The sequence below is a fragment of the Bombus impatiens genome, unplaced genomic scaffold (genome assembly GCF_000188095.3).
Source record: "Bombus impatiens unplaced genomic scaffold, BIMP_2.2 scf_0396, whole genome shotgun sequence".
Classification (NCBI taxonomy): domain Eukaryota; kingdom Metazoa; phylum Arthropoda; class Insecta; order Hymenoptera; family Apidae; genus Bombus; species Bombus impatiens.
Window position 1 is genome coordinate 896,356 of NT_176815.1, and position 16,180 is coordinate 912,535.

At 35.7% G+C, this 16,180-nt stretch overlaps 1 protein-coding gene across 1 annotated transcript in view; it reads right to left on the bottom strand.

Annotated features, from left to right (window-relative positions):
* Window positions 1–4,558: 4,558 nt before the first annotated feature.
* The window catches only part of LOC100741307 (division abnormally delayed protein), a 246,574-nt gene continuing 234,952 nt past the window's right edge, over window positions 4,559–16,180 (bottom strand). Inside the window, exons 7-8 of the mRNA XM_003490109.4 lie at window positions 10,698–10,905; window positions 4,559–9,681 (exon numbers count right to left, since the gene is read on the bottom strand). Coding sequence (XP_003490157.1) covers window positions 9,575–9,681; window positions 10,698–10,905 — 315 coding nt within the window. The 3' untranslated portion in view covers window positions 4,559–9,574. The remainder of the gene's footprint in view (window positions 9,682–10,697; window positions 10,906–16,180) is intronic.

Consider the following 16,180-nt stretch of genomic DNA (forward strand, 5'->3'; position numbering starts at 1 on the left):
TTCGAGTTCCATTTTGAAACAATTGGCACGATCTAGCGAACGAACAGTAGCGATGAATCGTTCATCTTCGCTTCTACGTTGCTTGTCGCGTATTGTGTCAATGTCAAAAGACAGATACACGAGTTAACCCAATGCCTTATAATGTTCAATGGCATCCATTGCGCGAATTAACAGTCCAAATACAACGATTTCAGACTGTATTTGCATCGAAGTATAACTTTTAGTTTAATTAAAGTTTAATTAAATTTCCAGATTATCGAAACGCCCAATATTATTGTTTGAAAAATTCGTAGAGAAATTAAAAAAATATTTAGAGGTAATGTATCTACATCAAACAACCATTTTATCGAACAACGCATGCATCGTGCTTTCCAATAATTTTTGGTTATCGAGTAGCTTCATTGTTTTGGACAACAGTTAATTTTTCAACTACTTTCTGCAATATTTTGTGAACACCAGAATTTATGTAATATAATATACTGCTAGTAAATTATTAGTCTCTTTATATTCGGTGTTACATACGCAGCGTTATACTTCGACAAGTTATTAATTAAGCAAACATTAATGTACTTGTTTTTGGCGAAACTAAAACATCGGAGAAAATATGTGCCGATTATTAATAACTAGTACATTGAAAAGCAAAACTATTCCTATTAATCGATTCCGGATATTTCTCTATAATGTTTGCATTTATTCTTCAACTTGGAAACAGAATTCCAGTCGTTCGAAATTTACAATAAAATAATATATTGATTGTCAGAAACACTGCAAACTTTTCAGATAACGTAATGGTAAAAATTATATGTATGTATTACAGTAGAACTTCATTTATTTTAACTCATCAATAGCAAACAGTATAACAATCTGTATAATAGAAGTTCATTAATTATTATATTATCTGCGATTTTTCGTTCACAGAATAAAAATTCGCATTCTACGGTAGGCTCTCTTGTACAATAATTTATCAACTAATAATATTAGTGAATTGACAAATTACAAGCTGTAGGCTATTAACTATGGTTTTATAACATCACAGTTTTACGTCAAATCGCTTACAATGATTCATTCGTAAAGTTTACTCGTTATTTCATATGTGTTTGCTTTATTATTAAACGTGTTACCGTTTCGCAGAAGGATTCATTGATTCCAATAACTTGTGATTGATGACTTGTAAAATTTTCTTAATAATATTAGTTCAATCGTGCAAGAGGGCCCAAATAAGTGGATTTAATTGATATTAACCAAAATATCATTTCAATAAATGGAGTTCTGAAATGGATCGTATAATTCAATTTTTCGCATCGAACGTAGCGTTAGAATAGCAAAAGGCTGACAGAATCGAAAGGCAACGGGTTGAATTACCTTGCTTACGGCATCATTATTTGCACGGTAAATTAGCGTGATAATTACATTACGATTAATTGATTACCTGATCGAAAATGCGTTACTTTCTCCACTGTTGTTACGATTGCTCTTAGGTCGATGGTATTAATATATATATATGTATGTATACGTATATGTATATGTTTCTATATATATATATATATATATATATTTATATATATATTTCTATATATATATATATATTTAGTTTCTATATATATATATATATATATTTATAATATATATATGTATATGTGTATTACGCGTATAACATATAAATACAACACGCATTCACTATTATATACAGGCTCTCTCAGCTTCATTCTCTCTCTTACTTGTTCATATACATTTTCTTTTCCCTCTCTTTTCCTCCCTGTTTGCTCACCGTAATCCTCGGAAAGAGTCCAGACTGCGCGTTCGTTCCGCGATTTATTTGTCTTACGCGTGAAAAAATTACAGGAAAGCTGCGCTGTGCAAGAAACTTCAGACGAATCCATAGAGCAGGACGTTTGGCTGTTGCGCAATGTTCGAGCTTAAATTTTAAATCGGGAAGAAATTGTTTCTTTTTCTTCCATGTGGATCAAGACGCAATCGATTATCGTGTTTCTGTAAGATACACGCAGTACGGTGAGTCATACGACGAACATCGTTTTACGCGGATTAGAAATATTGTTTAGACATTGAAGGCGATCGAGAAATGGTAATTATTTCGAAGATATAGTTTATTTTCCATTGAATTTTTAATAGTATCTTTAATTCTTTCTATATCGTTCGTTCCTTTTTTGTTATTCGCGGATTTGCTAGATATATCAGTTAATGAAAAAATATGAACGAAGAATATTTTATGGTTTTCAAATTATTATGATTCGTGTGATAAGTTATATTAACTGATTTGGAGAAAATTAGACAGATAGTTATATGATTTATACGGTAATTGATATAAATATCGGATGATGAAGGCGGTTAAAGCATATAAATGGTAGATTATTAGTAAACTATTGTACATATAATCGTTAGTTGGGTCACAGTTAACGTCAGTTATGTGCGTATAAGGCAGTGTTATATGTTTTATTATATTAACGTATTAACATATTTTTATATTAAATGCATCATACTTGGTAGATAAGATTATAATACTTTAATTTCAGTGGCTTTTATTTCAATATCGTTTGGTATATTATTTAAGTAGATTATTTTATTCAAATAAAGTATTTTAATAAATTATTCCGGAATAATTGAATATAGAAATGTGCTTCCCACGAATGTGAGAAATGATTTGTAAGATGTGGATTATAGGTAAGTACGTTTCGTGAAAACAAATTGAATGTTACGCAATATTTTGATATGCTTGATAAAAGTATAATAATAACACATCTTATATTACATTTTATATCAAAAAGATTGTTTATAATCAATGAATATTGTATTGAATTTATTTGTACAAAATCTATAAAATTTAACGTGTAACAATAGAAAAGTAATGAATAATTAAATTTTGTATAATATATTCTAGAAAAATTATTCTTCTAAATATGTTAATATCATACGAAGCTATTTACGATTTGAGGCGCTTTAATATTTTCACAAGAAGACATTTTCATTGTGACATTTTTACATAAGGTGAAAATCTATTTTATTGTGGTATTTGTTATCATCCATTCGTACATATTTGGTTATCTTGCACGTTAATTTTTCAAGGAAATTGAAACCATTATCGACAATTCTCAATATGAACATCGCCGTCAAAATAGGTAAATGTGTTTCAAGAAGCAGTTTTGTAAATCGCTTCTTTTTTTCTCAGAAACATAATTACTTTTGAGAAGTCTATTTGATTTAAATTAAATGTTGCCTCACTTCTTCGAAAGATATTGCTCGTTTTCAACATTTTTCAACGTGCCTCGAATAATTGTATACTTGTGCGTAGATTGTAATTGCGCTGCTACTTTACGTATTTTCATGTGTCTCGTAAATCATACTCATAATTTTATATCGATATCAACGAAGAAGAAGAAGAAGAAGAAAAAAGAAGAAAAAGAAGAAGGAAAGTGGAATATATTATTTGATAGAAGCGATAATTGCTAAGTATCTGCAAGCAAAAATGTCAACGGTTGTAAACTCGATTACTGAAAATTAAAAACGTTAACGCCCTGTATTTTTTAAATTTCTCGAATTATCTCGCAGATATTCTAAATGCTGGATGATATACAGTTTCGTTAAGACGCAAAATTATCACGTTTGCGAAACAGGATTTCTGGAAACTGAAAGCGCAATTCTCGGTTAAGCACCGGCGTTACGGGTTTCACGATGTTTTTAATGTACGTACGCAGTTTCGCATGGAATGTTGAATGATATTTGCTAATAACGTTTTAACCACGCAACATTAATAAATGTCTCGCCGTGTCGTAAATGTCATCGTATAATTAAGAGTAACCACGATGAAATTGAAGTTTTAATCGCGCGACATTTCCTCTTTACCATCGATCGTGCCGCAAATATCGGACGAAATGTAAATTAAAAACCTGAACTATTTCTGGTAATTTTAATCCATATCCGATATTTATATGTAAAATTATTTCTCGCTAAAAGACGATAGTTCGATATTTCTATTTTAAGTATTTATTTCTTTTTCAACTGTACGAATCGAGATGTTTATTTGAAAAAAAGAAGCATTTACGATGGTTAGCTAGAGCGGATTAAAAAGCAGAAGGTTCTTTATATCGTTTGATGGTTGTTTAGCATGATGACCCAAACTGGCTATTAAAATCAGTTATTAAAATACAAAAGGTTAAAGAGTGACGGCGCGACGAGTCAATTGATCAGCGTTTGTTAAAATGGGGGATGTGACCGCTTCCGAAGCCTTAGCTGGAATGTTCCTCGAGTAATAAATTGCCGGTCGCGCGTATTTAATCCGGTTAATTAAGCTCTACTTTCGAGCAAACTCGTTAACGCTTTCACACGAGTAAACGCGCCCCTATGGCTGTATATGTAAATCACATTATACGGATACGATTTAATGTAAATTACTTCTTCGTAAAAGCAATTCTATTTTTAATTCCGTACTCGTTACGGGCGCGTTGTGGTACGTTTAACGGTTTAGCAAATCTTATTTTCATAGCGCGAAATAGGCGCGTTTCAGACAGTGTGTATACGTTTTATTTTTCTTTTATTCCACTTACATATGCAGTCTCGCAAAGTGTAACATGCATTTGCTGTTTTACCGTGATTAACGTAATACGAGAAACATTGAATTAGGCCTTAAATTTGTGCGATTTACGCGGTTTGCTTGTTCTGGAGTCGTGACGGTAGCGCGTTACTTTAATAGAAACACAGACACAACACAGCGCGACGACACGTAATTAGAGGGTGAGAAATTGTCTGTGCGTATTAAGTACGGATTCTGTGCGTTTCTTGCGTTTCTGTTTCGCCTCTAATTTCTACACTTTATACTTTGTATCTGGGCAACATGCAGCTGGACGCTTGTAGCTAGACGGCTAATGTGTATCGCTTTAATTAAATTCGCCATCGGAGCTATTCAACGTTCAACGAGCCAATTTAAACGAGTACAATAAGTTCATTCAATGATCCAACCGTTCGTCTGATTCCACGTGTACTTGCTATTTGCAAGAAATCAACTTTTCTAAATTTCGTTTACGACGATGACGACATCGACCGATCGTGTAGATCGCGGTCAAGAAGAAGCGAGACCGTCGCATTCCAAGTATCAACACAGTTCGTTTGTTTTAAATATATCACTTTTATTTAATCGCAATTTTTTTTTATTCAGTGTAGCACCACAAAACATGTATAACAAAGAGCATTATAAATAGGTGATCGATTTCATAGTGTTTCAACGATACTTTGATAATTGAAGCGAAACAACACGAATCGAAGGAATCGAATGTAAGGCCACTTCCTTCGTCATCGTATGTCGTGTTAAAACGACTCCATACAATTTACAGGAGGCGTGTGCCGTCAAAAGGGATATATATTAATATCTCCGCAATCAAAAGGGTCACGCAGCCGTACACGAGCAACGAGGCGAGTTTTTAGGGATCACTTATCTCGCTCGTTGCCTAAATTCGCCCGACAAGCAGAATAATAACAATTATTCATCGAATAATTACAATTATAAATTCTAACTGTTATGTCCGAGTCGTACTAAATTGGGCTCCTCCGTCGTCGCGTCGAACGTCGACTGTATAATTAATTGGATTTTAAAAGAGTGCGTGTATCGGTTCCTCAAATTCAAACGCTCTTCCTCTATATCTTTCGTGGCTGCGTTGCGTCGTAAAAATATCTTCGTTCGCTCGGAAGATACATCATCGAATTTACTTTCAATTATCACAATTTACTTTTAATCAAATTTCGTTATAATCACGTATCTTTAAAACGTTTCTACGGCTTTTGAGATAACAAAGGCTCGTTGAATATAAAACGATATTCTCGAATACCAAGCTAATTCATTCATTATTTCGATATTTAATTATTATTGATACCTAGAACGAGTCGGATTCGCCAGCCGATTCGTTAAATTAACAATAATCCTTAGTGGACGTTCTTCCTTATTCGGTTGTTTATATAGATCAAATAATAAAAAGTGAAACGTCAATCGATAAGCAGTTTTATATCCTGGTAGGACGTGCAAGATAGAACGGTTCGTGTGAAAAAATTCGCCCGATCTGTGAAGATCTCGTTTTAGCGTTTAGCAAATAATTTAATTTTATCCGCGCTGGTCGATAGACTAGTTTCTTCCGCGTATCGTACTTATCGTTCATATAGTTAACTTTATAGAAGTAAACTACGCGGCGATTGATAATAGAAAAAAAAGCCTTTCGGTCCAAAAGTCTACTTGTTACAAAGTTCGCGTCGATTTAAGTTGAAACACAGTCTGGACCCTATCTAAGACGGCGATTAGTCAATATCTTTAAGTTGACAAGGAAATTTTTCTTCTTGGCTGCTCGAACTAACGCGAAATTCCAAAAGCGTTAGTTGTTTCTTACGTTACACTAGCGGATATTTCGATCACCCCAGATTAAATCGAATTACTTTCTTTCTTTCTTTCTTTCTTTCTTTCTTTCTTTCCTTTCTTTTCTTGTCAGAGAAGAAAGAAATTACAAAAGGAGGAAAAGAAGGTCGCACGCGCACACATCGTTCTCTTCAGCATGAATGCCCTGTACAGTCGTATTTATATCGATGGCTTTCTCATTCCTTCTGTCGGGCGTGAGATGATAACACGACGTCACGGCTAGGGATATTCAAAAAGGCACTAACCCTCAAAGATCCGAAAAATCAAATGTACAAAATCAGTGCGGCCGCATACGAGTCGACGCATACGAGGTTACACCGACAGGCTCTTGTCTCCTTAGCTCTTCCTACTTCCTTACACTAGCCTAAGTCGATTTTTTTTTCATTTTTTTCTTTTTTTTTTTTTGTTTTTAGTTGGAAAGCAAACCGCCAAAATCTAGGTCCGCCTCGAAGCTTACGATTAGACGTCTAAAGCGTTTTCGCGTCGAGGAACTTGCTCTCGCTTCGGATCGCGAGACAATTTTTATAGTTAGCGCTCTACTTCGCGTTCTTTTTTTTTCTTCTTGCTTTTTGGCACTTGACGATATCTAAATGTATAATATAGTAGAAATAGAATGAACGGAAAACGATACATCGAATTTTAGACAACAGAGTCAAAGAATACGGATGATCTTTTGCGTTTCTATGAAATAATAGGAAAAATTATGGCACTGGACAGGTGGCTGCAAACAATTTTAGTACCTCAAGGACTAAAAACACAATGCTCGATAACAACGTCTACACGTTTTACTTTCTCAAATACTATCGTATCACGCTTTATCGTTATTTTCGTCGGGGTCTCGATAAGTCCACGCTTTCACTCGGCAATTTCAATTCGAATCATTCGCGATCGGGTTCCGAGTTCCTTTCCAACGATTAGACGTCCAAGAAGGAAACGCTGATTCGCTCGACTATATCCAATCGATCGTACGATCTGTTATACGCTCTCGTACGATTAATCACAGCGTATCAAGCACTCCGTACGTATCCTACTCAAAGAGTTATAAAAAGTCGAAACGATCCTCCACGAATGCTCCATCTGCGAAGAAGGAACGCACGTTATTGGCGATTAATGGCTGGAGTGGGGATTACGGTGGCGCGGAAACGTCGCATTTGTAAAGATAGAATTAACGTCGAACTTCTCGTGACTATCCTTGGAAACGACCGTCTCGAGACGATGCAAGCGGAAGGCGACGCTCGTTTCGCGTGAAATTCGAAGTACGACCACCGGATCGCTTGACGAGAAAGCAGCTTCGGCCGCGTAACTGGCGTTTTGGCAGTTGGCTTTGATTTATGGCATGCACGCGCGATATCACCGACGGGAATGACCCCGTGATTAGTCTGTGTATCGACGTCGACGACAAAAAGCGTCGCCGCGAACGAGAGGCAATTCATGCGTGACGAAGAACAGCGCAAAACGCGAGGCACAAGGGTCGGAGTCTCGTTGTTCGGCTCTGTGACTTGGTCGGATCGTTTAAAAGCCGGAACCGCTGCTACTGCTGTTGATGCTGCTACAACTGTCGTCTGATATTTTCAAAAAGGAAAGACACTTTTGATTTTCCCCCGTGCGACACAAACGCCGTACATTTTGCCTAACGGCGATTCCTCGTTGTTTGGAAAGTATTCACAGCAAAGTGAAGTATCAACGACGACGATTATTGCTTGTGATTGTAGCTTGCTCGTTCTTTCCGCGTTCGTCTCGTTCGATCTTCCGGTGAAAAAGAACATTTCCAAAGCGTAGCGTATATGTATACGTAGGTGAATAAATACGAATAACTTTTTGAACTACGAATCGCGTATTTTGTACAACAATTCGAATGCATGTGAATCGTCAGAATGAGTCGTGTCTGTCTGTTTACACGGTGTTTGCCTTATTTCACTGTACAGAAAGTTTCCTGTAGATTTTTAAATACAGCAATTTCCTATGAATCACTTTTAATAGCATAAATAAATGACAAAACTTTTTACTCTCCATTCGTCCGAAAGCGCGGTATTGTTCTTTTTCACCATTCGTCGCTTTGCGTTATTATCAAATCTGATTTCTCGCAGATGTAACGCGATATTCTGCAAAGATTATTGCTGGAATTTTTTCGTCTGGCTCTAATTTCGTACAAATAGGTCTCTCTTTTCCCCTTCAATATTCCAATTCCTCGACAAAAAGAATATGCGCTGCACAGAGAAGCAACCTTCCATCGTTTCGTGAAATCGCAGTGCAGTCAGTTTCGCCGGATGACCGTCGTGCTTGTTATTATGTTCCTGTAAAACAGGAAGGGACCATTTTTACATGCACGTTGCTTTTGACCTTCTGTCTCGCTTGACTATTCTCTCAACGCTCTTTTCTCACACAAGCAACTCGGCTAACTCGGCTTCTTAATTCTTTCCGACACAGTTTCACCTCGTTAAATATAATTCTTTCCGTGGTCGTTTGCGAGCAACATGACACGCGACAGATGAGAATCGGTTTTCTCGTTGTTCTTCCATGCTCAGTGCATCATTTCCAATCGTTCAAGTATTCTCTCGATCCTCGTACCAGCCATACGGTTCCGTGGCTCGATTCTTGGCAAATCGTTAAAGGCAGGACACGCCATTGCTGGTGATTTCCGCTAGCAGATACTCGACCAAGAGTCCAACTCTTTTCTTACACTTTTGTTTCCGGCCATTCGACATCAGATAATCAGATCCTATCCTAGCCTACGACGATTTCCATGCGTGGAACGATCTTCCGGAAAAATGTCTATTCAGCTTTGTATCGACACTCGTCGAATATTCAATCGCGTCGGCCAACGAGCCCAGAATGATTATTCGAACGCGAACGATTTTCAGAACCTTGCTCTCGAACTTCGAATACGAAACACAGTCTTCGTTCGATCGATCGACGCACATCGATTCTCAGCCACGAACAATAAAACAGATTCTCCGTTGTTTCCGGACATTCCTCTCAGCTGTTCCGTTTAGGCGGCACGATAAATATCTATAAAGCAGATTCGTAAGTTCCGGAATTAGATCGATCCCTCGTGTCGAGCAGGATCATCCTGTTCGCCGACGCGGGCACCAAAATCGTTTGTCTACATCCATGTCTAGGTCGTCGAAACGTCGTCCCCTTCTTTCACGCCGGCTTCCATTCAACTTAAGCGATCAGCAATGCGCAGGCGATCGCCATTGTCACGGATGACAGGAGAATGCTTGATGCTCCTGCCGTGGTTGGATTCTCACGATTCGTCTTCAACATTGGATCTGCAACAGTGATTAGTTTCGATTAATTTGATGGATTAATCCGTAATTAAAATTTAGTGGTAATATAAATGGAAAATATTTGTGGTAGTGAAACCGTACGACGTCGTATTGGTTTCTTTGTATGCTGCCATTGTTTTTAAGAAGATAGAGCGTATGTTTTGTACAGAAAAATTGGAAACAATTCTAAAGATGAAGATTACAATTCACCAACATTGCGATCGTTGTAGTTGATTTATCAGATTCTTATCTGCAAAATTTTTTATCGATATTTTTTAACAGCTATGTGTTAACATTATTCGACAAGAAGTAGCCATTATATGACGTATTAAATCTGAAATTTATTTGTTTCATTAATTGTACATTTTTTATATCCCTTCGACAGTGAATGTGTATCTCTCTTTATCACAAAAGAATATTTATATTTTACAACATGCAGAATTAACTCGGGAAAATGAGCAGCTTGAACGAATTGTTAAAAAAAGCTACATTAGTAGATATGTTTTCAAACGTTCGATTAAATTAATTATTAGGTTGCATAATAAACTACCATACCAAATTTTGTTTCGGGTGTTTTAAAATCGTAAAAGATTTCACAATTACTTTCTCCTGTATATTATTTAATTCAGAAGATTTTAGTTTATCATACAGTTTAGTAGTAGTTTGATTATTTTCTTAAAGCAACAATGTCTTACCTTTTTAAAGGTATGATTTTTTAGCTATTTTTCTTTACGAATACAAAACTTTTCATCCAATTTGTCGAGAATAACAACGAGTCCTGTAAGTTCTTACCTTATTTTCATTTCACAAATTTTCATTTCAAAGCAAATTATAACCGGAACCTTTTATCTTGAAAATTACGTTTATTATGTATTAACTTAACGGCGTTCTGTCAAAATCATTAAAAAGAAGAAAAAAAACGCTATTTGTAGACAGAATAGCAGTATGAAGCCATACAGGATAACAGGACAAAACCATAATAATGGGTAATATAAATTTGAAAAATCTCGAATCTGTACCTGGTGTACTAGGGCCCATTCCTGATCCAGATGCCTCTTCATCTTCGTGACCATAACCACCATGTTCATCTTCATCATCGTTATCGGCATCTTCTCCTCTGCCTTTCTTCCTCCATATTGGCCTGTCACCGCTTCCTGAACCATCCAGAGCTTCGTCGGCGAGCAGCATTCCACTATCCGGTGCCGACGCCAACTGAGACTGCAAGATCTACGAAAAAGGAAAGGGAACGTTTACATATGATTGTCATCTTGGATACTAACTAAATAAGCTCAGGAAGCAGAGAGAAATTCATCGACAACTTGGATCGTTCGATCGACCAACGTTAGTGATGGCATCAAGCTCAATATGTACATATACATCTAAAGTAAATTCAATATTTAAGGCTTCATAGGAATCAAACGGTACTCATAAAGGCACGTACTTACAGACTAACAGATCACAAACACTGTCCGCGAATAACATAACGTTTGCAACATGTTCAAAAACATTTCATGTCTACTATGTGACACGACTATGTTTGCGAACAGTATACGAACGAATGAAAAATAGAAGACCAGCTGCTCGTGAACTGTTTGCAAAAATCAGCGAGGACGCACCTTGCGATAGAATGAATCGAAATTCGTTCATTTTACACTTGCCAAGTATTTGATCTTCAGAAACTAGTTTCGCACCTCGCAATCAGTACTCGCAAGTTTCGAGAATCTACTGATAACTATTTCGAACGAATTGAATCCTTATTGTGGTCTACAAAGGTTTACTAGATACGTTTTCTTCTAAATAGAAGTATATTTCTTTATGGATTGAACGATGCATGTCGAATATCGATATGAGAGTATTAAGTTGCGTATGCCGAAAGCTAGCACAGGAAATATTATTGCTATTCGTATGTTCTCTACTTATTCACCTGCGAACAAGTTAATGGCATCAAATCGTGCCCACTTCGATGCAATTCAACTGTTGCTCGAAAGGTTATTTTTACATAGTACGTAACTTTTGAATAATTTGAGATTATGAAATTAGGTGCTCTAATGCTATATAGGATGGATTGTCTCACGCGCTAAGAAATAATTTCCAGTTTCTTCATTAATACGACGTTATTTACTTTCTATCTGACTGCAAGATGCAAATATATTATAAATAATGTCAGTGGAGCCAATGGAAATTTAACATTATTATTCAAGAGATTGGCCGGTTGCAACTTGTGGTTGCTTTGACAAATTTGGTCCTCGTGACGAATAGAATACGACGCAAGCAAAAAACATTTGCTCTTGAAATTCAAGGTGAAGATCAATTTTCCTTGAACCTCTTTTTTATAAATGTCCATCAATGCAAAGATATAGAAGCTCGCTGTGGTGGTCTTTACATTTACTTTTTATGCACTCTCCATGTGTTATTCCAAGATTGGACCCTGTGTAACAGTTACCCAGAAATGATAGATTTATAAATATATTTAAATTAGACACATTATATATTAGATCGCCCAAAAAGTTTCTTTCGTTTTATAAGGAAATAATGGATGCACAACATTTTCCGTTTTATATTATTTTATCGAACTACGTATGATCCATTTTGTTCTATCAAAATAAAGACCATAACGTTCGACAGATTAGGTTTCATGTTTGTACAGAGATGCGTTGTAGAAGACACTACTACAGTAGAATACACTACTCTTTTTCTGTAAAAGAAAGACACTTTTCGGACAACCTAATATATCATCAACGTCATAGGGAACTCCATATGCCTAACTATCTTTTTCTTTTCCATACATTTCCACGAAGAATTTTACGCCGGAATTTTTTCTGTTCGCCGAAATTAACTTCAGTTTAATTGGAATTTACAGTATTCCCTTTCCGGACGGTTGCACGATGTTAATAACGTTGTTGAAAATTCCGATCTAGTTGAATTGTTTAATTAAAATCCAGCACGTTCGATGCTACGTTAAGCAATATGCAACATGCACGAATTATATGTATGTAAATCGCAACTGGGTAAACGTTTATCCCACCGGAGGAAAATAGAAGAAATAGACGATCGACCCCCGAGTATTCATACTCGACGCTGTCGCATGAACTCGCTTATAAATGATTCATGAGTTCGCACATTGTCATACGTATCGTTACGCGCCCGTCACCTTCTTCTGGCTCTGTATAATTTCAAATTGGATTACACAGGTGCGATATGCCGCAGTTGACGGGTGTGCAGGTGTCATACACGCAACGAGCGCAAATCACCTGCCTGATTTCTAGACATGCGAATTAACGTGTGCTTAAGTGTTGGAAGATGCCTTGTCAAATGACGGATAACCGATGATGGACATCGAACGATTTAAAATGTTGCGTTGCACGTTGTAGTTGGCTGGGCTTTTCTTCAGAATTCGAGATCTTTTACGATCTCGCGACAGCATCTGTTATAGGTGAGTCGCGTTCATCAATTCTATAAATTAAAATCTATAGTACAATGATAATTGCAAAAATTACATTATAATTACTTATCCTATCTCTACGTAATAATAAGTTTTACGAAAATAAAACTATTTTTTGAAATGTTAAATAACAATTATGTATCTGGATAATATGAAGTACAGTTGATCGATTTGGCTTCTCAGATCCAATTATGGTTCGCATAAATACACACGTACAATCGAATCAATCGTATAAAGTACTCGCAAACAGATTGCAAAATAATGTAAAATAGATGGATAGCTATAGATCAACTATAGCTATGCGTAGGTGTGTATCCTTGCTGATTTTGATAAGGTTTGATGCTGCAACTATTACATAGTTTTAAATTAATGAAGATGGATATATTTGGTGTAGATAATTTATAGTGTATTTTTTAGTTCTAATTCTGAACATTTTGAAAAACTTAATATTTCAATATCAACACGAGAACGAATCCAGATTATGTTCTTCACTTTCTCAAGAAAGAAAACCAACCGTTTCATAAACTGTGCAACGCTATGTTCACACAATCACAGATACATCCTCCCATGTAAAACATATTCTACCTATAGACAGCAATACAACGTGAAAGCGACAATAAGGGATAATTAAAAAAATTCTAAATACGTACAAGAGTTACTAAATTATCTAGAATGTTCTAAATTATATAGTAGATTTATAATCATAACTTTTTGTTCTTTTGCTGATTTCGTTTCATTGCTGTTAATTATAAATAATAAAAAGGAGAAAGGAACCTAATACTGAATAATTTAACGAATTATTATTCCAATGAAACTACCCATTCCAACCATGATTACAATCGCGTATCTACATTCCTTATTAATCATTCAAACGTGTATTCCGTAAACGCACGTCTCACAATTGGATGCATAAAACCCTCACTCGAGACACTCGATCGCGGCGCATTCACGAGAGAGACTCGACGCGTCGGCGTTGTCGATTTCCTACATATCAGATACCTGCCGCTTGCACCTGTTCGCCAATCACGAACAATCAGAACCGACTCGCAGCACCAATCTCACCCACGCACCTTTTAGACGGATCTTTCGCACCTTCCTCCTGTGCTCGACGTCCACGCGCCAGACGCACACCGGCTACACAACTCGCGGCTCGTATGAATAATTCCAGATTAGAAGGTAATTTATGGGTGTCTGGTGACTGTGTGTTCATGTACACGACGGTTAAAGCGACTACTTACTCGTATACCAGAGTATTTCCTGTGTTGTATTTAATTTCGAGACGAGCACGAATACAAATGAAACGACACACACGTTTAACGTGACACTTAAGGGAAGTGGAGTCACGACAATGCAAGTGAAACGACACGAAATTTAAGTGTCTTTAGAGCTTAATTGAACTTTAACTATGATAAGTAGTGTTTATTAAGATAAATGTGAAGAGGGTGTTTTAATGTCTTATTAATATTAGGTCTGGCGGAAAGCTTTGTCGCTGTTATTATATACAGTAATATATTTAATAGAATGCTACTAGCATCGTGACAATACCACAAAGGGAAGTTAGATTTCGCATTCCAATATGTCACTTGCAAATTGAAGAATCATCTGAAGGTAACGAAGTGAAGAGGGTGTTTCAATATCTTATTAATATTAGATCTGGCAGAAAGCTTTGTCGCTGTTATTATATACAGTAATATATTTAATAGAATGTTACTAGCATCGTGACGATACCACAAAGGGAAGTTAGATTTCGCATTCCAATAAGTCACCTGCCAAGTTGAAGAAACATCTGAAAGTAACGAAGCTGCTTAGAAATTATACGTTGCCTGAATAATGATCTGTGTTCTTGTTTCACTGATCCAATTAGCTAAGACATGGAAAAAATAAAACGCGAGTAACGTGAAAATTCATAGAGATACGAAGGATTTCAACATTTGTTGAAATGCTATCAGCCTTAAACGGACGTTGATATATTTCATCTAGCAAATCACGTTGAGACAAGTTTCCGTTCCACGAAATCAGTAATTAATGAAATCCTTATTACGTATATACGTCTTACGCATGGTTACGCGGACTAATCTAACTTTGAAACTAATTGCAACCCTTTCCTGTCCGGAAATGCGCTGAAATGTCTGTCTCCATTAGCATGCGATAAATATCTTACTAACGCTTTGCCGTCCTTTTGTTTCACACAATGGCTTGTCAGCGGATCCGGTTTACGTTAACGATTATGAATTCGCCACCGCGGATGACTGTCTTCATAAACATATAATATTTCATATAATATAAAAGGGTAGGGAAAAAGGACAAAGAATGTCACAGAAGAGCTTTATAGAGAAAATGAAGTTTTAATATCTTAGTCCATCATAAGGAAAAAGTTTAATGAATTTAAATACAGAAGCTCACGAAAATATTTGAATATTTATAGAAACTTTTTATGAATATATATTATTATCATTCGTTTTATGTAGGATGTATGTATTTTAAAATTTCATTTGTATTGTGAGACAAGACTTAATTATCATTTCTCGCAATTGAGACAAATTTGAGATTGTAAATAATATATAAATAATATCTGTTTAAACAAAGTAAAAGAATGTTGCCTTTCGAAATATATACATATAATGTATTTTTATATTTTGTTTCATAATTATTATGTTTTTACAGAATTAGTTAGTAAAAAATAAATTGAATAAATTGAATGGAATTGAATTGAATAAAATATTAATTTATGTATTCACAGCTGAAATTTGTGGAAAGTTATTGTAGATGTTATAGAAATAGATACATGTTGTTGGCCAGAGTTCATCGAAAATAATAGAATGTCAGAATATCGTATTTATTCAGCGTATTTATTCAGAGATTGCTACCAGTTTTATTGGTGTTTTATATTTTCTGACATAATTTGGTCGTACTAATGCTATATATAATCAATTATATTTGCAAGAAATTCTCATAAGAAAGAAATTAAAATTAGAAAGTCGATAAGGCCATAACATTAGTATTTTATTTAAAGTATTTATTTATTTACGATTATAGTATTATTATTCACTAAGTATTTAT